This window comes from Stenella coeruleoalba (genome assembly GCF_951394435.1).
Source record: "Stenella coeruleoalba genome assembly, chromosome: 14".
In the NCBI taxonomy this organism is placed as follows: Eukaryota; Metazoa; Chordata; class Mammalia; order Artiodactyla; family Delphinidae; genus Stenella; species Stenella coeruleoalba.
In genome coordinates this window covers 68,037,768-68,063,765 of record NC_137160.1, presented here as the reverse complement: position 1 = coordinate 68,063,765, position 25,998 = coordinate 68,037,768, and the positions used below count along the sequence as shown (strand labels likewise).

Below are 25,998 nucleotides of genomic sequence, written 5' to 3'. Positions count from 1 at the left end.
CCCCATGGATCCAGGGTATTTCACCCTCCCAGTATATCAATGTGTTCACCAATCAGAAAGCTCCAATGAGCTTTGGTGTCCAGAGTTTTTATTGGGGTTTTATTGTGCAAATATTATTGATTGAATCATTGGCCGTGTGGTTGGATTCAATCTTCAGTCTCCCTCCCCTCCCTGGGGGCTGGGCTGGCTCAAAGCCACAATCCTCTAATCACTGGGTAGTCTGTTCGGTGACCAGCCCCCATCTGGAGTCACCTCATTCATTAGCATAAACTCAGTAGTGATCTGAGGAGCTCATGAATAACACACACACCTATCACTCAAGAAATTCCAAGGGTTTAGAATCTCCCTCCAGGAACCAAAGACCAAATTCTTTTTTTAAATTAATTAATTAATTAATTTACTTTTGGCTGTGTTGGGTCTTTGTTACTGCACATGGGCTTTCTCTAGTTGCGGCAAGTGGGGGCTACTCTTCGTTGCAGTGTGCAGGCTTCTCATTGTGGTGGTTTCTCTGTTGCGGAGCACAGGCTCTAGGTGTGTGGGCTTCAGTCGTTGTGGCACACGGGCTCCATAGCTGTGGCTTTCATGCTCTAGAGCGCAGGCTCAGTAGTTGTGGTGCACGGGCTTAGTTGCTCCGCAGCATGTGAGATCTTCCTGGACCAGTGCTCAAACCCATGTCACCTGCACTGGCAGGTGGATTCTTAACCACTGCGCCACCAAGGAGGTCCTAAGTATTTTTCTATATTATCTGAATAGTCAAAATTTATAACAGGGTTGGAACTATGTTAAGTAATTGTATGTGGCTGATCATAATACTCCATCTAAAATATCTGTGCAAAAAAGAGATGTCCAAAACCTATAGAAATAACTAGAACGCATCCTATCAATAAACTGAGTGAAAAAAAAATTATATCTCAAACATACAGGAAAAGAGTTAAACTTAGACATGGAAAGCATATTTCCAAAGCATAAAAAAAAGAAGCTATTCACTAGTGTACCAGCTCAGTGAAGCCATTCCACATCTTGCTGAAGTACAGACTATTAAAAAATTAATAACTGCACTCAGTCAATAAAGTTTACATTAAAATAAGAAATCAGCACAAAAGATTCTGTGAAAGTAAATGAAATTTCTACCTTTGGCCATTTGGGATTGAGAAGTCGGGCTTTGATTGCATCGTCCAGTGCCTTGTCATACTGCTGGATTTTCATATAGGCTGCAGATCTATTGCTGTATAAGATGCAGTTCTGAGGGTCAACAGCTAGGGCTTCATTGTACAGAACAATAGCTGTGTGGAAATCTCTATCATGACAGGCCTGATTACTCTGACGAACTTTCTCAACAAATTCAGCTTTGCTCAGCGCTAGTACATCAGGACTTCTCTGGCCAATAGTCTTAGCACCAAAGAGAGGAATCTACAAACAAAGAAACTTAGTGAGACAAAGTTTAGATAATCCAGAGAGGTTCCTTGTCTGAATTACAAGAGATCATGGACATTCTTCATAGTCTGCTTTATATATATATATATATATATTTTTTTTTTTTTTTTTTTTTTTTTTTTTGTGGTGCGTGGGCCTCTCACTGTTGTGGCCTCTCCCGTTGCGGAGCACAGGCTCCGGAGGCACAGGCTCAGCGGCCATGGCTCACGGGCCCAGCTGCTCCGTGGCATGTGGGATCTCCCCAGATTGGGGCACGAACCCGCGTCCTCTGCATTAGCAGGTGGACTCCCAACCATTGCGCCACCAGGGAAGCCTTGCTTTATATTATAGTTAACTTTTGTGCTGTGAAAGACAATAAACTTTCCAAGAAGCAGCCAACATAGTACCTTAAATACAAATGTATCACTATATATGTATGTGTGTTCACATATGTACATATAGTTATAAACATACATATTTATACATGTATATTTTGATTGAGAGAATGAATGAATAATTGCAAAAATGTACTCAGGCTTTTCCTTGGCAATTTAAAGTTATACTAAGAAAAAAACCAAAAGGGACTTCCCTGGTGGCGTAGTAGTTAAGAATCTGCCTGCCACAGTGCTTAAGAATCCCCCTGCCAAGGCAGGGGACACGGGTTCAATCCCTGGTCCAGGAAGATCCCACATGCCATGGAGCAACTAAGCCCATGCACCACAAGTTCTGAGACTGTGCTCTAGAGCCCGTGAGCCACAGCTACTGAAGCCCACGTGCCTAGAGCCCATGCTCTGCAACAAGAGAAGCCACTGCAATAAGCCCGTGAACCACAATGATGCAATGAGAAGACCCTGCTTGCCACAACTAGAGAAAGCCCACGCAGCAACAAAGACCTAATGCAGCCATTAAAAAAATTAATTAATTAATTAATTAAAAATAAAATCTGCCTGCTAATACAGGGGACATGGATTTGAGCCCTGGTCCAGGAAGATCCCACATGCCGTGGAGCAACTACTGAGCACCACAACTACTGAGCCTGCGTTCTAGAGCCCATGAACCACAACTACTGAGCCTGCTTACCACAACTGCTGAAGCCCGCGCACCTAGAGCCCAGCTCTGCAACAAGAGAAGCGACTGCAATGAGAAGCCCGTGCACCACAACGAAGAGTAGCCCCTGCTCACCACAACTAGAGAAAGCCCATGCACAGCAATGAAGATCCAACACAGCCAAAAATAAATAAGTTTAGAAAAAAAGAAACAAACCAAAATACAAACCTGTGCAGAAAATATGATTTCAATTATGTGAAGATGGTTGCACTTAAGAAATTAATGAAAGGGACAAGATTAAAATATTAACTATGCTGAAGACCTAAATAAACGTTTCTCCAAAGAAGACATACAGATGGCCAAGAGGCACATGAAAAGATGCTCAACATCACTAATTATTAGAGAAATGCAAATCAAAACTACAATGAGGTATCACCTCACACCGGTCAGAATAGCCATCATCAAAAAATCTACAAACAGGGACTTATACCTGGTGGCGCAGTGGTTACAAATCCACCTGCCACTGCAGGGGACACAGGTTCGAGCCCTGGTCCGGGAAGATCCCACATGCCGTGGACCAACAAAGCCTGTGCGCCACAACTACTGAGCCTGTGCTCTACAGCCTGAGAGCCACAATTACTGAGCCCGCGTGCCTAGAGCCTGTGCTCTGCAACAAGAGAAGCCACTGCAGTAAACATCCCGCGCACCGCAACAAAGAGTAGCCCCCGCTCGCTGCAACAAGAGAAAAGCCCGCATGCAGCAATGAAGACCCAACTCAGCCAAAAATAAAATAAATTAAAAAAAAAAAACTATCTACCTGCACACCTGCCAGATTTCCCAGAGCAGAATGCCTCGTTCCTGATCTCTGCCCTGAACTCCCTTCAAAGTGTGTTGAAAGTCAGCTATTGCAGTGGCTAATGACCTAATCCTTATAAAGCCGGATGGTGAGTGACATTCTTTAGTTAGTATTTGATTTAGGCATCAAGGTAACACTGGCCTCTTATAATGGATTGGGAAAATTTCCCTCCTCTTCTATTTGCTGGAAGAGTTTGTAAAGTATTGCTGTTAATTTGCCTTTAAATATTCAATAGATTTCACTGGTGAAGCCATGTGGACCTGGTCTTTTCTTTGTAGGAAGATTGTTAATTACTAATTCAGTCTCTTATTATAGGTCTATTCAAAATTTCTATTTCTTCTCAAATCAGTTTTAATTTGTCTTTCTATGAATTTATCCATTTCATGTAAATTATCTAATTTGTTGGCATACATTTGTTTACGATTTTCCCTTATAATTCCCTCTTTCATTCCTAATTTTATTAATTTGAGTCTTTGCTTTCTGTGTCTTGATCCATCTAGCTAAAGGTTTGTCAGTTTGTCAGTTGTGTTAGTCTTTTCAAAGAATCAACTTTGTTTCCTTGATTTCTCTCTATTTTTTCTACTCTTTATTTCATTTATTTCTGCTCTAATCTTTATTATTTCCTCCCTTCTGCTTGCTTTGTATTTAGTTTACTCTTCCTTTTTCTAGTTTCTTAAGGTGGAAGTAATTATAGCTAAATTTCCCTCTAGGCATTGCTTTTACTGAATCCCATAAGTCTTGGTATATTGTATTTTTGTTTTCATTCATCTCAAAGCATTTCCCAGTTTCCCCTTGGATTTCTTTTTCACCCTTTGGTTCTACTAGGGTTTTTGGGTTTTGTTTTCTTTTTCTACTAGGTTTTTAAAATAAATTTATTTTATTTATTATTTTTGGCTGTGTTGGGTCTTCGTTGCTACGTGTGGGCTTTCTGTAGTTGCAGCAATTGGGGCTTCTCTTGTTGCAGTGAGTGGGGCTTCGCTTGTTGCGGAGCACAGGCTCTAGGGCACGCAGGCTTCAGTAGTTGTGGTGCGAAGGCTTCAGTAGTTGTGGCTCGCAGGCTCTAGAGCACAGGCTCAGTAGTTGTGGCACACGGGCTTAGTTGCTCTACGGCATGTGGGATCTTCCCAGACCAGGGCTTGAACTCTTGTTCCCTGTACTGCGCCACCAGGGAAGCCCTCTACTAGGTTTTAATGAAAGCAAGTTTCACAAAAAATTCTTCCTTCAGTAAGGACATTTAGCAAGCAGGCACAAAATAGTGATACGACTTATTCTAGAATCTCCAAGTCCCAGCTCTGTTCCTCTTTGTTTCTCCAAAATTCATTACACAAAATGTTTATGTGAGGCAAATGAAAAAGTATTCCAGTGGCAGGGTATGACCAAGAACCCTCCCCACCAGTATGGAGCACAGGACTAGTTAAGAATCAAACCGAGAATGCTATCTTGAGTACAAGAGGGTGAAGGGCTCACTAGATTTTTATACCTTATTAATGCCAGGATGAAGACACCCCCAAAGTAATTCCAATTAGTCCACATCTTAAACACCACTCATCTTATCAATGAAAAACTGATTTCAACATTGATAATGTTAATGAGCAGAAATTCTAGAGTTCAGAAAAGGGAAAGACAGCTGAAGCACTTGTAAGAGTTGCCTTTAATTGAATCTCCTTGCCACCCAGGAGTGTGTATTGTGGTTAGGGAGGAGCATACCCGCCTTGGGGTGGACCAATGTCAACACAAACATTCCATCACACAGTCTGTGGAGAAATAATAGAAAGAAAATTGTAGGTCACATCACAGTGTAATGCATGGGAAAATATCTCTAGATAAAACTTTATAAATAAACTCAGTTTTATTTTTTTAAATACATATCAGAGCTGTGAGAACAACACATAATGAATAGCTAAGAATGAGTATGGGAGCTCCTCCATTGTTCCTCAGGACAATGTGGAAACAAGGCTGTTGCTTCAATGCCCAGACCTATTTCCCATTTATTCTGCCTGAGTCATGGGCACCAAGGAAACCAGCCAAGGTCCTGGGCATTCTCATTGATGCTAACCCCAAAGAGCCGTGTGAAAATCCTTCATTTCCTATTTTCAAGCCTACCCCTGGCAGAATACATTCTCCAGAGTACTCCAAGAGCTTCAAGTAGGCCCACTTGTCATTCCCTGCAATCTATAGTACCTCCCCTCTTATGCCTCCAAAAGCATCACAAACATCTGATATGCTGGATAGGTCGGTTTGGATGCAAAAGAAGGAAGCTGTCACCAGAGAGATGGAAAAATGTATGCAAAAGTCTGGAGGTGAAAGAGAAGAAGCAAGAGGAAGTCAATAGAAAATTGAAGAAAATCCAAACTGCTGGATGCAGACATCAGGTGGGGATAGAGATAAAGCTTGGGAGGTGGGAAGGGTAGGGAACCTGAAGGAATGTGGAGTCTAGTAAGGAGGTTGGACCCTCTTAAGAGTAATAGAGAGTCATAGAAGGGTTTAGAGCAGGGGAGGAGCACATCAGGATTGCATGGTGGACAAATATCTCTGGCTCACGGGCTGGAGGGCAAGAGTGGAGCAGGGAGACCAGCTAGGAGGCTCCAGTAGGGAAGAGAAAAACAGAGCTTCTGGGGCTTCCCTGGTGGTGCAGTGGTTGAGAGTCCGCCTGCCGATGCAGGGCACACAGGTTCGTGCCCTGGTCTGGGAAGATCCCACATGCCGCGGAGCAGCTGGGCCCGTGAGCCATTGGCCGCTGAGCCTGCACGTCCGGAGCCTGTGCTCCGCAATGGGAGAGGCCACAACAGTGAGAAGCCTGCGTACCACCAAAAAACCAAAAAAATAACAGAGCCTCTGGAGTCATGGCGATACCGATATCCCAGTTCTTCTGCAAAATCCTAATTGCCTGCACGAGTAAGCTGCCACCCTCTGGGACTGTGCTTACCCGGCAGGTGGGAGTATCTGCCATTTCCTTCCTCTTCTGCTCCAGGCTCCCTTGTTGATGTCAACCCGAGAAGCCATGTGAAGATACCTCATCACTGCCATCAGTGCTCACCAGGACAACGCCAACAACCAAATGACCCATTAGTCAACAAATGATGACCAAGGGAAAAAGCAGACGGGAGGTCTAGACTAACGGAGACTCAAGAGACAGGCAAGGGCTTCCCTGGTGGCACAGTCGTTAAGGATCCGCCTGCCAATGCAGGGGACACGGGTTCAAGCCCTGGTCCGGGAAGGTCCCACATGCCGCGGAGCAAATAACCTGTGTGCCACAACTACTGAGGCTGCGCTCTAGAGCCTGCGAGCCACAACTACTGAGCCCGTGTGCCACAACTACTGAAACCCACATGCCTAGAGCCCACACTCTGCACTGAGAAGCCACCGCAATGAGAAGCCTGCGCACCGCAACAAAGAGCAGCCCCCGCTTGCCACAACTAGAGAAAGCCCATGCACAGCGATGAAGACCCAACACAGCCAAAAAAATTAATTAAGTAAATAAATAAATAAATTTTTTAAAAGACCAGTAGGATATTAGAAATGAAAAAAAGAATTAAAAGAAAAAAAAGAGACAGGCAAACCTAATACGAGGTTGAACTGTGATGCCATCAAACCAACAGAAAAAAGACATGTGGGGACACTTGGAAAAATGTGAATACAGATGAGATGATTTTAAAGAATTATTAATTCTGTTTAGGTGTGATAAAAGCATTGTGGTTATGTTTTGTTTCGTTTTAAATATTTGTTAGAGATAAATGTTAAAGCATTTACAGATAAAATACAAGTCTGGGATTTGCTTTAAAATAATCATGAAAAATTCCCGTGCCCTAACACAGTATTTCCTATTTACATATTACATCCTTTTTTATCCTCATACGCACACATTTTTTCCAGGCCTGTAGCCATAATACGCCAATTCTTTTATGATCCGAGAACAAATGCTGCGTTTGAGAAGGGGCTCCTCTATTTGGAATGTCATTGGCAACACGTGAACGTACAAGTTTCACTCTGTCCTTGACAGCCAAGGTCGTTCTCCTTTTTTAAGCAGGAGCATTAATTCCTTAGGGATTGTGATGGTTAATTTTATGTATTAACTTGATTAGCCTAAGGGATGTCCCAATAGCTGGTAAAACATCATTTCTGGGTGTGCTTCTGAGGATGTTTCTGGAAGAGATTAGAATTTGAATTGGGGAACTGAGTATTGCAGATGGCCCTTCGATGTGGGTGGGCACCCGCCAATCCACTGGGGGCTCTAATAGAAGAAAGAGGAGGAGGAAGGGCAAATTGGCTCTCTCTTTCTGCTTGAGCTGAGACATCCATCTGCTGCCCTTGGATGTCGGTTCTCCTGATACTCAGGCTTTCGCACTCAGAGACTTACACCATCAACCCCCTGATTGGCAAGCCTTCAGACTCAGGCTGAATTACATCACTGGCTTTCTGGTTTCCTAGTTGCAGATGGCAGATGGTGGGACTTCCTGGCTTCCATAACCAAGTAAGTCAATTCCTGTAATAGGTCTCCTCTTATATATATATATCCCAGGATATATCCCTGTATATCCTATAGTTTCTGTTTCTCTGCAGAACCCTGACTAATGCAAGGATCTTCCCTCGAATATGCATTTGAGGATCCTCAGCAGGAAAAAAAAAAAAGTTTCTATTTGCTTGTGGAAAGCGGTAATGATATTCCTGGTTTTGGAATCAGTCAAATCTTTCCAGAACCATCATTACTAACTGTGAGACCTTGAGATTTGTCCTTCACCTCACTGAATCTCAGCCTCTAATTCTGCAAAGGGGTGATATTAACACCGTAGTACAGAGTTGTCATGGAGCCAACATGAAATAGTGCCCTCAGCACAGTGCCTGGTACATAGTAAGTGTTCAATAAATGCATGCTGCTGGTGGTGTTTGCTTCTTTCAGCCTCTTGTTTTTAACCTCATGTCCTAGTCCATCCGGGCTGATATAACAAATATCATAGACTGGGTGTTATATAAACAACAGAAATTTATGCTCACAGTTCTGGAGGCTGGGAAGTCTGAGATGGAGTCACCAGCAGATTCAGTGTCTGGTGACAACACATTCCTAGTTCATAGATGGCCATCTTTCTGCTGTCCTCACATGGTAGAAGGGGCAGGGGAGCTTCGTAGGGTCTCTTTATAAGGGCATTTGTGAGGGTTCCACCCTCATGACCTAATCACCTTCCAGAGGCCTAATACTATCCTAATACTATCATATTGGGGGTCAGGATTTCAACACATGAATTTGGGGGGACACAAACATTCAGTCCATTGTACCTCATCAATTGTTTATTTCAAAAACATTTATCCTTTATGGCCTAATAAATAGTACATATTCATTGGAAAAGAATAAAAACTTATACCCAGAAAGTGTAAGCTCTAGTATTGCCATCAACATTTTGGTTTGGTGTCTTTTCTTCCAGAGGGGATGAAGCCTAATATTTTTGTATTAACATCCTGACGAGGTTGTTTCTTGCTAAGCTCTAGTAACTAATGACTATTAATTATGTAGACAAATTACTCACCCTCTCTAAGTTTGGTTTTGCTGTCTTTATATAGAGTCATATGAGTATCTGTGGTCTAGTTGCGATAGTGCACAGCTCTTATGTGTGTATTGGACACTAGCACACAGGTACGTGAGTGTGCACATACACACAAATAAGAAAAAAAGACTGGAAGGATATTCATAACAATCATGCTTCTAATGGGATGCTATTAAGGCGATTTTTATTTGCTTCTCTAACCTTTTATCACCACTTCAACTAATTTTTTTGCTAAGAACCTGTGTTTTTTTCCACACACGCAGGCTCAGCGGCCTGGCTTACGGGCCCAGCCGCTCCGCGGCATGTGGGATCTTCCCGGACCGGGGCACGAACCCGCGTCCCCTGCATCGGCAGGCGGACTCTCAACCACTGCACCACCAGAGAAGCCCCTGTGTTAGTTTTAAAACCAGAAAACTTTTTTTTTTTTAATAAAAAGATAAATAAGATTAGCCACCAGGAAAAAGGAGTCAGGAAGGGATTGTCTAAGTGTCTGTATGTCTCTGACCCACCAATCCTATGAGAGGTGAGCCAGAAGTCACCTCTAGGAGGCAGGCCTGGATTGTCACTGAAAAGAAGAGATGCTCTCAGTAGCCACTGTTAAGTTCCATAGCCATTCTCCCCAAGTTAGTGTGGGAGACAGTGCACAATGATTCTGGTTTTTTCTTCCAGAGGTCCGAAGCTCCATGTAGTCTCTCTCAGACACATTATACTGAGGCTTTCACTGATTCCCCCAAAGCACTTTTTCCAGGGAATTCAATGAGATGGAGCAAAGCCTAGACGTTTAAGGCAGGATCTAGGGTCTCAGACCTGGGGCTGAACACTGGCTCCATCACTTATAGCTGAGGGAATTGGGAACCATAACCTGCCTCAATTTCCTTATCTGTAAAATGGGGGCATAAAAGCATCCAATTTAGCATTATTATGAGGAATACTTGACTTTATCTGGGTAAAGAGCACCTGCAAATAGGAAGTACCTAATAAATTATTAATTCTAATACATTGCTTGATAAGGGGCATGCAACTTAGTATAGAATTGTGAATTAAAGGATAAAAGAATGAATTTGGATAGACATTCAAGAAATATAATTATGTGGAAAAGAAGTTTCAGAATAATATATAGAGTAGGACTCCCTTTTATAAATGTATATTTGTATGTCTATGTGTATATAACATCATCTGGATGGATTTTTTTTTTCAGGTGAGGAATGAGTTGACCATTTGTAGAAGTGACCCAGGAGAATATCTTTTATATCCAGTTGAGGTAAGTAGGGTGTTACCTTAAGGAGGCAAAACTGCATTGTAAATGTCAGTAAGAAAACTTAAACTGAATCAATCATATTACATTAGACAAAGGGGTCCATTTACTTTTTCCCAGACTACCATGAAGGCAATGGAAATGGAGAAAAACGAAGAGAAACCTGGAGGCCTTTGACGAGCCCATAGGACTTGCTAACTGATTAAATATGGGGGGGGGGCGGTCAACAAAAAAGAGGCATCAATGATGATGCTTAGGGTTTTGGTTAGAAAGAGAAAAGCATCTTCTAACAGCTGAAACTGGCCTGGTACTATCAGGTGGACCCTGGTGTTCCCTGTTAAACAATTTCACAGAACATCAACATCAAACAGGGACAGAGATGTGACTTCTATGGATCAAGATAAAAGCAAGACCCCTTTGTAATCCTGTCTGTAACCCAATCCTAAACATTGTCCAAAACACAAAATGACCAAACATCTCCCATCCTGGCCAATGCAAGGACTGTTGCTTCTTTACCAACTGTAGGTTTAGCCTCCCTTCATTCCCCCCACCTTCTAGGAAAGATTAGCTAAGATAACCATAGAATTATCTCTGCTTTCTGACAGTATTAAGTCCAGAGCAAAGCCCTGCTTCTTTGACCTGCCCCCAAATCCCCCTATGACACACAGAAATCCTATAGGAAGCCTTTCCTAACACCCTCTTACTGAGACACTCCCTGACTGCAGTAAGTCAATAAATCCATCTTTGGTCAATTACAGGTGTGTTCTTGGTGGTCTTTGGCTGAAGGGCATTGACTTTGGTATAAGTAACTCAGACTAGATGATGGTGCCATTTCCTGAGATGGGGAAAATGATTGTGATCAGTGGTTGTGGTGACAAATTCTGCTAGCCCTTTAGCAAGACTTTGTCTCTGGTGTCCCAGATAGAGCCTGGAAATCTTGCCAGTCCCTCTCAGAAGAGCTCTAAGGTTTTCCCTCATCCTCCATGCTGTTCCCTCTAAGGCATCATCAACTTCATTTACATTAAAACACAGAAGGAATTACTAGCTGATTTTTAACGTGTACTATGTGCCAAGAAGTGTCCTAAGGGCTCTAGATGTTTTAATCCATTTAATTCTCCCATCGGTCTTATGAACATAGGTACTACTGTTTTCAGGTTTTCCTACTGAGAAAACTGAGGTACAGAGGTTCCATAACTTGCTGAGTGAGGATTCGAACCTATATCATATTCTAGGTTGGCCAGGGCCATCCTCCAGCCCCGGAGACTCGGACAAGCAGCCATCTTGTTTGTAGTCCTCAAGGACTTCAACTCCCGGCAGACCTTGCGTCAGCAGTTCTCCACACACAACAAATCCCGGCGTGCCCCGGGCGGCTTGGGGTGGAGGGTTCTAGAAGGCGTGACGTGGGGTCGGGAGCGGGCTCAGAAGCGGGCGCCTCTTGGCAGTCGCTGTGGCAGCCGCTGCCGGGTCTGGGGCCGCGGGCAGCCGGGGCCGCGGGCGCAGCCTCCTCACCTCTCCGGCCATGGCCGCGCTTGGCCGGCCTTTCAGCGGCCTCCCGCTGAGAGGCGGCTCGGACTTCCTACAGCCGCCACCGGCTTTCCCCGGCCGGGCCTTCCCGCCGGGGGCGGACGGCACCGAGCTGGCCCCGCGGTGGGAACCCCGCGCCGCCCCGAGCAGCCCGGGCGGGAGCGCGGCGCGCGGACGGTGAGGATCTCGGCCGGCGGGCGGGCGGGCGCGGGCTATTTGACCCTCCCCGCGACCTTCGGCGGGGGCTTCTCAGCCCCAGGTTGCTGATGAGGATACTGAGCCCCACAGTCGGTTACCGTTAGTCGCCTGAGGTAGCAAAGCGCGGGGGTCCGCTTCGGACCCTGGCCCTCCTGCGTCCCGGGAAGTGAGGAAACGGTCCGAGCTCGCCCAGGGCGTGCGAGGAAGGGAGCCGGGTCGAGCCGGGCCTGGAGCTCCCGTGGGCGCGCACTCGCCTCGCTCTCTCCAGACCGCGGCGGAGCCGCCGCTGCTGTTAACTTTCAGCGCCTCTCGGACATTGAGTTTTCTCATCCGCAACTTGGGACAGAAGTGGGTCCTCCTAGTGGGATCATAAAATAAAGTGCTTAGCCCGGTACCTGCCCCGATACGTTTTCCCTACGGTGGTCCCCCTCAATTTATCTCCTCCGGTCTTGACCAAATGAGAAGTTTAGATTTCAGTCTCTATACCTGACTGACCTTGTGACCTGTATATCCATCCCACTCGGCAAGGAAGGGGACCGCTGGTGGGAATGGGGTGGGCAAGATTATCGGAGCCAGAAAGTGGATGCTGAACGCACCCGCTCAATAAATTTCTCAACTGACTGATTTTCTGGTTTGTTTCAACAGTGTTTCAGTTCACCATAGAAAGAAACACAAGCGAGAGGAGGAGGAGGATGAGTAAGTTTCAGGTGCCTTTTATTCACTTAACGGTCACTTAATTTAACCTATTTTATATCCATGACTATTTGTTTTTAAGTGAAAGTGTGAAACATCAGGTGTCTGAAAGGAGGTCCAAGGAACTGATAACATGGGTTACGTTTTAGAGAACGGAGCTGGGCAGGTCAGAGGGAAACTTGTCACTCTGTAAACAATTGTATAGCTTGGACATGGAAGCAACCTAAGTGTCCATCGACAGATGAATGGATAAAGAAGATGTGGCACATATACACAATGGAGTATTACTCAGTCATAAAAAGAAACGAAATTGAGTTATTTGTAGTGAGGTGGATGGACCTAGAGTCTGTCATACAGAGTGAAGTAAGTCAGAAAGAGAAAAACAAATACCGTATGCTAACACATATATATGGAATCTAAAAAAAAAAAAAGGCTCTGAAGAACCTAGGGGCAGGACAGGAATAAAGACGCAGATGTAGAGAATGGACTTGAGGACGTGGGGAGGGGGAAGGGTAAGCTGTGACAAAGCGAGAGAGTGGCATGGCCATATATACACTACCAAATGTAAAATAGATAGCTAGTGGGAAGTATCCGCATAGCACAGGGAGATCAGCTCAGTGCTTTGTGACCCCCTAGAGGGGTGGGATAGGGAGGGTGGGAGGGAGATGCAAGAGGGAGGAGATATGGGGATATATGTATATATATAGCTGATTCACTTTGTTATACAGCAGAAACTAACACAACATTGTAAAACAATTATACTCCAATAAAAATGTTAAAAAATATATATAAGCGATTGTAATGTTTGAACTTTGAGCCATGTGAATATTGTTATATGCACAAAATAAAAGAATTCGCAGAAGGCTACGTATTGAAAAGTCTTACACTCCTTGCTCCCAGTTCTCCCCAGAAGTTACCCTTGTTGCCTGTTTCCTATGTCTCCTAAGGAAGATAATGTAAAAATTTACAAGTTTATGACTGTATATGGTTCTGGTTTTTTACATTGTAAGTAAGATACTGTTCACACTGCAACACATCGGATCTTTTCATCTTACTCTCCTGTAGCTTGTTGCATATGGGCACATAGAGTTCTACCTAATTTCTTTTTCAACAGGTGAGTGGAATTCTATTGTAAGGCTAGGTACAGATAATTAACCAGTCTCCTAGTGATGGATTTCTAAGTTAATTCTAATCTTCGTTATTACTAACAAATCTACCATGACCACCATTCTTTTTTTTTAAAAGAATTGGAGTCTAATTGCTTTACAATATTGTGTTAGTTTTTGCTGCATAACAAAGTGAATCAGCTATATGTATACATATATCCCCATATCCCCTCCCTCTTGCGTCTCCCTCCCACCCTCCCTATCCCACCCCTCTAGGTGGTCACAAAGCATGGAGCTGATCTCCCTGTGCGATGCAGCTGCTTCCCACTAGCTAGCTATTTTACATTTGGTAGTGTATATATGGCCATGCCACTCTCTCACTTCATCCCAGCTTACCCTTCCCCCTCCCCACGTCCTCAAGTCCATTCTCTACGTCTGCGTCTGCGTCTGCATCTTTATTCCTGTCCTGTCCCTAGGTTCTTCAGAACCTTTTTTTTTTTAAGATTCCATATATATGTGTTAGCATACGGTATTTGTTTTTCTCTTTCTGACTTACTTCACTTTGTATGAAAGATTCTAGGTCCATCCACCTCACTACAAATAACTCAATTTTGTTCCTTTCTGTGGCTGAGTAATATTCCATTGTATATATGTACCACATCTTTATTCATTTATCTGTCGATGGACAATTAGGTTGCTTCCATGTCCTGGCTATTGTAAATAGTGCTGCAGTGAACATTGGACCACCATTCTTTTTAAGTTCTTTGTATATATTTGCAAGTAGGTAAATGGATTCCTAGATGGGAAATTGCTGGATCTTAAAGTATATACATTTTGAATTTTGGAAAAAGTTGTTGCCAATTTATACTCCTTTGACAGTGGGAATGCCTGTTTCTCCATCTTCTCAGATGGAGATTTTTTGATCACCACTTAACTGATAGGTAAAAAATTACATCTCATAGGCAGACAGTCTTAAAAAAAAAAATGAGTAAAAGATTTCCCCAAAGGGGATATCCAAATGACCAATTAAATGAAAAGATGTTTGACCTCATTGGTCTTTAGGGAAATGCATATTAAAGACACAATAAGATACTCCACCACCAGATACTGGAGGGTCTGTAGCACCAGGAACTCTCAAACACTATGGATGAGTATGTAAATTGCTACAACACTTTGGGAAACAGTTTTGCATTATCGCATGAGTTGAAGATGCACATACCCATTTACCCAGCAGTTCTCCTCTTGAGTATGTACCTGTGCTCATCAGGAGACATATACAAGAAAGTTCATAGCATCCTTGTTCATGATAGCTGAAAATTGGAATGTCCCTGAACAGTACAATGGATAAAGTAAATTTTTTGCTGAGTTCAATTCAGCAAAAAAAAAACAAAAAAACCCCACATCTATCAACCTAGATGTGTCTTACAGTATGAGCAAAAGAAACATCACAAGAATGTATATGTATACAGTATAATTCCTTATATATAAGGTTCAAAACCAGGCAAAACTAAAACCTTGAAGATTGCATATCTACATACTTGATAATGTATTTTTTAAAAAATGAAGTGATTACCATAAAAGATAGTATTTACCTACAGAGAGGAGGGAGTAGAGTACCATTTTGGGATTCTGACAGCAGTCTATACCTTGTATATTATTTTCATGGATTTTTTTTTTTTTTTTCCCCCTGGTACACGGACCGGGGCACGAACCCATGTCCCCTGCATCGGCAGGCGGACTGTCAACCACTGTACCACCAGGGAAGCCCCTGGATTTTTGTTTCATAATTATTGTATGTACTTTTATAAGTGTAGGCATTTTATAATTAAAGAAATTAGATCACTGTTTTAATTTGTATTTTGTAAATTATAGGCGGTGTTGAACATCTTTTAAGCCATCTGTGTTTCATTTTGTGTGAATTGTTCATGTTTCTGCAAATTTTTTATTGGCTTATTGGTCTTTTTCTTGTTAATCTATAAGAAATTTTATTAAGGAAGCCAGTATATTATATATGTTTTGTTTTCTCCAGATTTGTTGTCTTTCAACTTTGTGTATGTTCTTTTTTTTTTCTTTTTTTGCCAGCAGAAACTTTGAATTTTCTCATCTGGTTGATACATAGACTAATGAGACAGTTGATTTGAATGTTGTCTCAGTTTAAAAATACTTCTGGGAAAAAAAAAAAAAAAACACTTCTGGTACTTCCCTGGCAGTCCAATGGTTAAGACTCTCCTCTTCCAATGCAGGGGGCATGGGTTTGATCCCTGGTTGGGGAACTAAAAATCCTGAATGCTGTGGCGTATGGCCAAAAATTTTTTTTTAAATAAATAATAAAAAACCTCTGGACCAGACAATATTTATGTTCTTTATAGCCTTGGGATTACCGTAGATACACAGGGACCTCTTTGCTTTTATCTTTTGGGGTTCCTTATAGGAGATTATTGAATAAAGGGTTCCAGTGTCATAAATAAAAAGTTTGAAGTGTACAAACAATTGGCTTTAAAAGTTAACCATCTTTTATATAACTGATTCATTTTTTTGTGAAGCTGAAACTAACATACCATTGTAAAGCAATTATACTCCAATAAAGATGTTAAAAAAAAAAAGTTAACCATCTTTGATATACACGTGGAGAGATTGAGGCCCTGAGACTGGACAGTTGGATGTCAAATACCTAGAAGTGTGCTGCCCGCCTGCCACTTCCATAGCTCTTATCAGAACTTTAAAGTCTTTTATATCCCATTTTCTTTGGGACTTAATCATCATTGATCTCTAAGTATTTGCAAAGTGGACCTAGAGGCATGAAATAATTTAGCCCAAATTATGTTGGAGATCATAGATCAGAACCCAGCTCTGATACTCAGTTGCATTTAAAGATCTTTTAAAATATATATATATATTTATTAGGCTGCTCCAGGCCTTCATTGCAGCATACAGGATTTTTTAGTTGCGGCATTTGAACTCTTAGTTGCGGCATGCATGCGGGATCTAGTTCCCCCACCAGGGATGGAACCCAGGTCCCCTGCACTGGGAGCATGGAGTCTTACCCACCGGGCCAGCAGGGAAGTCCCTCAGCTGTATTTAATAGTTGAATTGTTAGATATTCTAGATTCATTCTGCTTTTTCTTACATGACTTTTTTTTTTTTTTTTTTTTTTTGGCTGTGTTGAGTCTTCGTTGCTGCACGCGGGCTTTCTCTGGTTGCAGCGAGTGGGGGCTACTCTTTGTTGTGGTGCAGTGGCTTCTCGTTGTGGAGCACAGGCTCTAGGCGTGCGGGCTTAGTAGTTGTGGCACGCGGGCTCAGTAGTTGCGGCTCATGGGCTCTAGAGCACAGGCTCAGTAGTTGTGGCGCACGGGCTTAGTTGCTCTGCGACATGTGGGATCTTCCCGGACCGGGCTCAAACCCATGTCCCCTGCATTGGTAGGCGGATTCTTAAGCACTGAGCCACCAGGGAAGTCCAACATGACTTCTTACGTCTATAACTTTTTCTTCTGCTTTCGAAAACGTCACATACTTTATCCAAATACTACAGAAATGTTTGATTTATGGATAGACATTCTTAATACTTTCTTATGAATTAAAAATAATTATACACGAAACATCTCATTTAATAATTGATTCCAGTCAAAAATCTAGGTTCAAGAGAGCATTATTATTTGTCAGATTTTATATTGCCAGAGACTTGAATGTTGATTTTCATAGTCTTGACATGAAATAGAAATTTCTTTCTAAAATACATGCTTCTTCCTTTGACTCTTAGTTTAGAATCAGAAGCTGTGGTAGCCATTAATGAATTTTTTGGTTGCAGAGCTGTGTTCTGGTCTTGAGATTGTGCTTGGTGATGCCCAGGCAATAATGTACTTTTGGTCTAAATACTCAAATAGAGCAGGGCAGGTTGTCTATTTAACTTGCTTCAGGACAGGTCTCAGCTAAACACCAGGCAGGTCATAGTGCTTGCAGATACTAGTTCGTGGTAAGAGCTTGAACAGTTGAATTTCCCTAACAAGGCAGGAGGTTTTAGTGAAAGTGGCAAAGAGGTAGGATTCAGGGTCTGTCTCTGGGGTCTGGTACCCAAAATATCAATACAACTCACCTTACATGACACTTTGGAGGGAGCACTTTAGTTTTCGAGGTCCTAGTTTCCACATGTGCAAAACAAAGAAATTGGATTTGATGAACTCTAAGGTCTCAAGGAAATACAAAATTTCTAGGAAGTGAGGATAGTTTATGTTGCAAGGCAGGAGAAAAGTGCACTCCATTATTAGGGACCCATAGGGCAAATGACAGCCTCTGCCATTTTTGGAGAGAACCAAGAAATCAGCAATATCATTTGCATCTGTAGTACTTGCTGCAGACCTGATGAAGCGAATATTTTTGCCCTAAGGGAATATAGGATGCCTGCAGATTACCTCCTCATATGCCCAGTGTAGTGGAGCAGCAGCAATTTGAAAAAATATGGCTGGCACTGAATTGCTACTTTGTGATTTTTGTATTCTTTACTTCCCACTTGACCTTTCCAGAGCTGAATAAGTAAGAACGACTTTAAATTCCCACAGCGAACACTTCTAATCTGGAAAAGCAAAAATCTTGCAGTTGCAACCTAATTTGACAAATGTCGGGAAGGGAAACATCTCAGGGAGGCTGTGAGAATGACAGAAAAGAAAATGTGTGATTTTCCATCTTGCAATCACACACTGTCAAAAATTAGAGGTTTTTCGTAGAAGAATTTGATTAGAGATGGGGGATGATACACATTTCATTTATATTAGCCAGGATTTTCATTGATTTTTTTTTTTTTTCAGTTGTCCAGTAAGAAAGAAAAGGCTAACTGAAGCAGGGCTGTGTGCTGGTCCTAATGACTGGATTCTTTGTGCACATCAGGATATAGAGGGTCATGGAGTAAATCCGTGCACTAGTGGCCTTTCTGCACCTGGCATGTTAGATGTTATTTGTGAAGAGATGGATCAGACAACAGGAGAACCACAATGTGAAGTTGCCCGAAGGAGGCTTCAGGAAATTGAGGACAGGTAAATGGGCAGCATATATCTAGCTGCTTATTATTGTTCCTATGTAACAGCTCTACTCTTTCAAGTTAGTCTAATTCATCATTTGGTGATTCCTTGATCCTCAATATATCAGACTATAAAAATCAGAAAGCTCAAAGTACACACTTTAAATGTTAAAGTAAGTTCTTCTCATAGAACTGTACTAAATATTTTCACTTACTATCTCTGAATATTACTTTTTGGTATGAGGGTTTTTAGGGACACATTCTTCAAATTTGATTGCCTCTAATGTAAAACATTTTGGTTAAATGTTGAACAGCTCTTTTGTGTATACTTTTTTCTCTCAGGTATAGTCTCATATTTTACTTGATATTTTGCTGTAGCACCTGTTGCGTTTATCCTTGTTTTTAGTTTTTAAATTTTTTCCAATTAATAAATATATAATAGCTTAACTAAATAATTTTTCTTTCTTACTTCGCTTCTGTCTTTATTTAGAATAATTGACGAAGATGAAGAAGTTGAAGCTGACAGAAATATTAACCATCTTCCCAGCCTTGTCCTTTCTGATACCATGAAAACAGGTTTGAAGAGGGAATTTGATGAAGTCTTTACAAAGAAAATGATTGAGTCCATGTAAGTTTTGGTTTCTGGTTTCCATTCAGTTATGATCTTGGAGGGAAAACACAGTCTCTAGACATTTCCTGATCGCCAACCAAGTGAAAGCATAGTACGTTTGTATTTAGCCCAAGTCGGAGACCTTTTCTTAGTTCATTGGGGTGAGCAAAACACTACGCAAGCAGGAGTTGGCTGCCTTGTGTACTCAGCCCTGGGTTGTTTTGAAGTCCCAAAATGCACTAATAGTCTAATATTTGGAAATGGGAGGATTGGCAAGAAAGAACCCATTCTCATATGTATATGTGTAGCTGATTCACTTTGTTATACAGCAGAAACTAACACATCATTGTAGAGCAATTATACTCCAATAAAGAAGTTAAAAAAAAAAAAACCCATTCTCTCAAATACCTATGATAGGATATAGGAACCACATTTCAAAAGTACCTTTTACCTGGCTCTCTCAGTTATCTAGGACCACTATTAGGACCTAGGAAACAAAAGTCTCCCAGCAGTCAAAAAAGTTATCACAAAGGCCACAATCCACAGCTCATATTCTTACCTCATAGTGTGTAGCCCCTCAGGCCTTTAGCTCTAAGAGCCATTTTGCACTTAGTTTAGACCCAGTTTGATCAGCTCAGTTATCTGGTTTCCTCAGTCATCAGAGTAGAAACACAAAAACAGCAGAACAGACAAACTCATAGTAGTCAATAGTGACAGTACAGTGTGAGAACAGGATAGGCAACTGGAAAGCAAACATAAGAACCTGAAAAGCAAAGCAGCCTGGAGCCCATTTACATAAGAACTAATGATAGCCCTGTAATTCTTGTAGTCCTTGAGCTTAGATGATTTCAAGTGGTCATTACCGACTCTGTAAAGTACAGTTGTCTCTTAATATCCATGGGGGGGATTGGTTCCAAGACCCCCTGCGGATACTAAAATCCAAGGATGCTCAGTTCCCTTATATAAAATGGTCTGAGGGCTTCCCTGGTGGCGCAGTGTTTAGGAATCCACCTGCCAATGCAGGGGACACAGGTTCGAGCCCTGGTCTGGGAAGATCCCACATGCCACGGAGCAACTAAGCCCTTGTGCCACAACTACTGAGCCTGCGCGCTAGAGCCCATGAGCCACAACTACTGAGCCCGCGTGCCATAGCTTCTGAGGCCCGCACGCCTAGAGCCTGTGCTCTGCAACAAGAGAAGCCACCACAATGGGGAGCCCACACACTGCAACGAAGAGTAGCCCCCACTCGCCACAACTAGAGAAAACCACGCAGCAATGAAGACCCAACACAGCCAAGAATAAGTAAATAAATTAATTAATTAAAAAAATAAAATGGTCTGAATCAAAAACCCACAGATACAGAGGGCCAACTGTAGTAGGCAAGTTATAAAGTGCCATTTAGATGTTGCCTAGAAAAGACTTCAGATAGACTTGGTACTCAGTGAGGGTAAGTGTCAGATATCTGAAAAATTCTCTTAGGATACAGTCCCACTGATGCCAGGTAGATGAGGCAGTATTGTCTTTAGACACAGTGGGTTCCACTGCTGCTCGATGTTAGCACACAAGGGTTTTGCATTAGCCTCCTAGCTTGATCTTATAATTCTGACTACCCAGCCCTTAGGGTGGGTAGATAGTTTAGCCAAGAGTAAGCAGGTCACATTGCCCTCCAGCCTAAAACATAGCACTTTCTGTTCTTGGTAGTTTTCCAGAAGCTAGCCTTGTGTGTGTGTGTGTGGGGGGGGGGGGGGGTGTTCTTCATTGTCTGTGTTTTATTTTTCCTTACTTGCCCTTGGGTCCCAGAAACCATCAAACCATCACTAGATGGAGAGGGCAGCGAGGGGGTGGGGTAGGCACAGACAGTGGCTTACTGCAAAAAGCATTATGTTTCATAGCTGTACTAAGCAAAAGGCATACTGAGATATTTTTAGTGTGTTTGGCCAATGTTTCTTTTTCATTTATAATGGTTTAGTACAAGATAGTAGCTCACATCTGCTAATATTAACCACAGTTTAAGAAAACACTATAATAAATCAAGGGCCTCTGTTTTACATGTTGAATGTTTATATTCTAATCACAGCATCAGTACAACCAGTTGGTTTGCTTAAAAATGCATGCAGAACTGTAAAATTTAATGTACTTGAGTGGCCTTTGTAAAGATCAATTTGGATTGTCATAAATCTCCTATTTAATCCCATCCGTTTTTAGATGTTAGGTAGCAAACATTAGTTTTTCAATGTATATCTTTTATTTTCATGTTATAAAATTATTGATAAAAATCTGTATTTTATGTCTTAGGAGCCGTCCTTCCATGGAGCTTGTGCTCTGGAAACCTCTCCCTGAACTCCTTTCTGATAAGCCAAAGCTGTCATCTAATGCTAAGAACTACACAGGAGAGAGCCAAACTAAGCATGCAGCTGCTGGCACTGCCTACCCTCAAAGAACTGAACTGTTCTTGGAACCTCGGCAAACAGGGTTGCCTGTTTACACTAGTTTGGAGACAGCTGCTTGCACAGAAGAAGAGATGGAACTTTAGACACCAGTTTCTATACTAAAGTTGTCAAATTTTAGAAGGCTTATGTGTTCAGTCATGAGCCTGCTTGTACAGTATAGGGACTTGAAAGTTTTGAAACGGGTGTAATAGCTCCACCTGTGATTTGGGGTGGGACTCTCATTTTGGGTAGCCATTTCTTGAATTCAACTTTTGCCAAGGAAACTTGTCTCAAGAGAAAAGCAGTTTTCTAGGGGTCTTATTAAAGGAATAAGGAGTACATTCTGCAAAGTCAAGTATAGAAGCTATATGTGTAAGCATGACTTTTAAGTCATCTGTCACATTGTTTATATCATTCAGATACTTGAGTTGAAAAAGATGCATTAAGAAAGTAGGATGCTCTCCTACTATGTGTACTTCGACAGTCGAGCCACAACTTCATCTGTAGTTATGAGCTCTGTTTACAGTGGTGACTATATATGATTGGGGAGAAGGAGAAAGGAGGCAGTAGCTTAAGCCTATGCTGGGGAAATTAACAGAGGCTCTGAAACCTGTATATTAGTTGTCAATTCATTGTAGCTATATTGATTAGCCAGTAGCGTTGTGGCTCCCCTCTTTGCCTCTGAAAATGGAATGAAAAATACAAAGAAAAGGTTTTTCCTTTGAGGCTCTTTCGCCTTGTGCTACTGTTGCTCCTTGGTTTCCCTTGCATAATCGATAAGCCCAGCTATTCAGTAATGTTTACAGCTTAATTAACTTTGAGTGATAGTTTAAAAGGTTGTGAGGTAAACCATGTGCGAATTGGCTCTGGGAGAAGCATCCCTCAGGTAATACTGGGGCAGTGCTGTATCAGCTAAGCCCAGCATATAACTTCTGTAGTTAAAAAAAAAAGTTGTGCCTGTATAAGCAAGTTGAGTTTTTTAATGTTAATTTAGAAAACAGTGACTGAATAATTAGCTGAGCACATATGGGCAAGTGACATTGAGATTTACTGAAATAGCCAGTTTGCCTATTGTTTCAACTATGGTGCAGTAAGCCTAAAAGTTAGAGAATAGCTTCCTGCTAGCAGGAAATCTTCATCTTGAGGACCTTAACCAGGCTCAAGGCGTCCTCTGAGGGTAACCAGGATTGAAGTTTTTTATTTCTCAGGAAGAGCTCTTCTGCGTGGCAAGGACTCAGTAGTACGAAGTAAAATGACAATTTCTTTAGTGCTACAGAATATCCACTATAACTTATTGAGTGTAATACTAGCTCTTTTATCAGACAATGGGAGACCACCCCAGTTCTTTCTGTTTTGTTTTCTGGGTTTCTTTTGCCTTTGTTGGAATCAGATACCTTGTCTAGAAAACATGGTTTATGCCAAGTAGAGGTGACTTTAGGAGGCAGCTCCCAGGCAATTTTGAAACCCATGCCGAGGTCCCTCCCCTTTTTACAGATGGCATAGAAGTCACAAGTCTGTTAACTGGACTGTTTCTTCTCCTGCCTGTTGTTCCTGCTTTCTCTATTTCTGTCTGGATAGTCAGGAAAAGATTTAATGTTTAATATTTAAACAAAATATTTAATGTCTACACAATAAAATTATTCAAACTTCAAACCAGTATTGAAACAGTTGGAAACCAGCTAATAGTTTCTTAATCTCAGATTTAGAGATGAATGTAAACTGTATTCTGTTGAAACGTGCAAGTGTTTGATTCATGCCGTTTAAAAAACTCCTGCCTCTAGGTAATTGTTAATGGGACCAACTTGTAAAGTTTGTAGCCTTAAACCTCCATGCATTTGTTCTGCTACAGCTCAAAAACATGAAGTGACTGCCTGGAATTTGGAGTTAGTCCCAGTGTTCAGGTGAAGGAGAGGTGACAGCTTTCCAAAGAAGGACCCAAGCACACTAACACTGTCTTCTATAGGGATTGTTGGGCAGGCCTGGGATCCAGGTCTGTACAGTGAACAGGAGGAAAGAAGAGCTCTGAAACAAGGCTCAGATACCACGGGTATATGTAGGAGAGAACTAATAAGATTCTGTTAAGATCCAAGCAGAACTTGTTTCAGAAGTCATTTTACCTGACATGATCATTATTTCTGCAGGAAACATGGATGTTCAATGCTCCTTTTTAAACTTTATCCTGCATATGTTTGTACAAAAATTGTCGTCTTCATCCATGTGGTGCTTACTCATCTGAGCCGTCTCCACAGTCCCCATGCCTCTGCTTTGTTTTTCTTTTGTAGAGTAAGGCTTTTGCTTTTGCCTTAAGGTTTCCCTAGGGAATTAACAGGTCTTCATTTTGTACAGCTTTTGCAGCATGGATCAAACATTGGCTTACTATGCTAATGTGTGAAGAGAAAAAATTATCTAAAGCAGGTGAGCTTTAATGAACAAATGTGTATTTTCTCTGAGTTTGATTAGGGTGTGTGTGGTTTTGTTTTTTTTATTTCATATGAAGAAAGTTAAGTGCGGTTCTCACAGATATTAATCAAATAAAAATTGCTACTCATTCTTGAAAAGGTGCAAATGTAAAATTTTAAAAATGAGTGGAAACTAGAACCATGAGAAAAATGTTCACCAGTGGGTTCATTAATTATTTTGTATCTGGAACTTGGTTTTGTTTTTTAATAGTGATAAGGATGGTGGAGTACTTGGAAAGTTGTGGAAGATGCTGTTAATTTTACTTTAAAATGAGAATCTGGTGTTTTTGTATTTTGTTTTCAATAAAACTTAAGTGTTTTGGACTATTTGAGATATTGTGTTCCTGCACTTAAGTAAATGAAATCAAGTTTGGGACCTTTAAAAATAGGGAGTAGGAAAATTCCTCTAGATGTCCAGTTACATGGTCATTCCTTTCTTGAGTTGACAGGTCACTGGGTGGCGGTATTGCGTGCATATTTACAACCATTAGTTGATAAATGTGGATCCCTGATTTGTGGGCAGGCAGAGTTTGAGTTGCGGCTACAGAAAACTCAGGATATTGTTTTCTTTACCAAAATTTGGAAATCATAGCTAAAAGTTATCTTTTTATGGATTTGTAAACTAAGCCTAAGTAGATAGTGACAATTTAGTATAATAATCCAATTCACCAGGTCCAGGGTTCCTACTTGACCAGTGGTCTTTTTACAGCAATACCTAACATGTTTAGGTTTCACTGAAATAATCTACAATAAAGTATGGTTCAGGCAGTGTAACTTTAAACTCCTTGAGGGAATATAGTTTTGTATGTATCAGTTTGGTTCAGGTATTCTACTAGTGGCATTTGAGAGATGAGCTACATGCAGTTATGTGGTGTTAGACTATATAGCTCCAGCAAGACAGGAATGTTGTCTTTCAGCGACTGGTTAGTGGGTAAACAAGCCAGTCTTCCTGTCCCTAATTAACTTTAGAAGTTAGTTAGAGGGTAAAGATTTAATCTTAGAAGATTAGAATTTGATGCCATAAAATATTCTTGGAGTAGGAGGTATTAATTACCTCTGCCTACAGTTCTGTCCCTACTTTGCCTGCTCCAGTAACACACCTAGTAGAAAAGCAGAGAAGCACACATTGGTGTTACAAGGCCCAGGGAAATGGTGTACAGGTATCTGTCACCTGCTGCTTTGAGTTATGGACAACCTTCTGCATTTAACAGAAATCTTGCTTTGGTTTTGCAGAGAAAGATGTTTTTATTTCTAACCATTCCATTTAGTGTTTCAGTATGAATATAGGATATCCTGAGTGTTTAGTAATTTTCACCCATCTGTGCAGGAAATGAAAACTCAATCTACACAGGTTGTGTCCTGTGTGTTATTCCTGTTGTACAGCTGTTTCTTTCACGTGATGTCATTGAATGTAAATTAGTTGAGCCCCAGTCTTCAGATGCTTGTTCTATAATGTTGAAAGCTAAAATGTATCTGTAATTACATCTGCCTACACAATCCCTAAATAGATTCTCAGCACTTGTTTTCAGTTCTAGAAAATCTGGTGATCAGGTTTTTAATTGTGGGGCAGCTGGTGGATTGTTCTTACACTTACAAAACAGAAACTCAGAGATTAAGCAAGTTTGCATTGCCAAGTACTAGGATTGGGCTCTGGTTTCAGCAACCAGGGACCTTAGGCTCTCTTGCCTACTAGTATGCTTGTGGACACGCCCCCAGTCACACCAAAGGCATTCCCTTGTACTTGGCTGTAACCATAGCCTGCTTTGCCTTGCTGCTGGGGATTCTTCGAATCCCATCTCGTTTGGTCTGCTCACTCACTCTGACCTCCCCAGAGGTAGTCAGTAAACACTGGCATAGAATGCT

General features: G+C 41.7%; 1 protein-coding gene across 2 annotated transcripts; it reads left to right on the top strand.

The window, feature by feature from the left end:
* Positions 1 to 10,091: 10,091 nt before the first annotated feature.
* On the top strand, positions 10,092 to 24,484 carry CCDC117 (coiled-coil domain containing 117). 2 transcript variants are annotated; one of them, XM_079943478.1, is made up of 5 exons: positions 10,092 to 10,114; positions 10,229 to 11,809; positions 12,476 to 12,526; positions 19,128 to 19,265; positions 21,543 to 24,484. In XM_079943478.1, the coding sequence occupies exons 2-5, from the start codon at positions 11,628 to 11,630 to the stop codon at positions 21,778 to 21,780; spliced, it is 609 nt and encodes a 202-aa protein (XP_079799604.1). In that variant the 5' UTR covers positions 10,092 to 10,114; positions 10,229 to 11,627; the 3' UTR covers positions 21,781 to 24,484. The 2 variants fall into 2 exon arrangements, with proteins under 2 accessions (XP_079799604.1, XP_079799603.1); XM_079943477.1 differs by lacking the exon at positions 10,092 to 10,114 and adding an exon at positions 18,429 to 18,653 and having other exon boundaries at positions 10,230 to 11,809.
* The last annotated feature ends 1,514 nt before the right edge of the window (positions 24,485 to 25,998 follow it).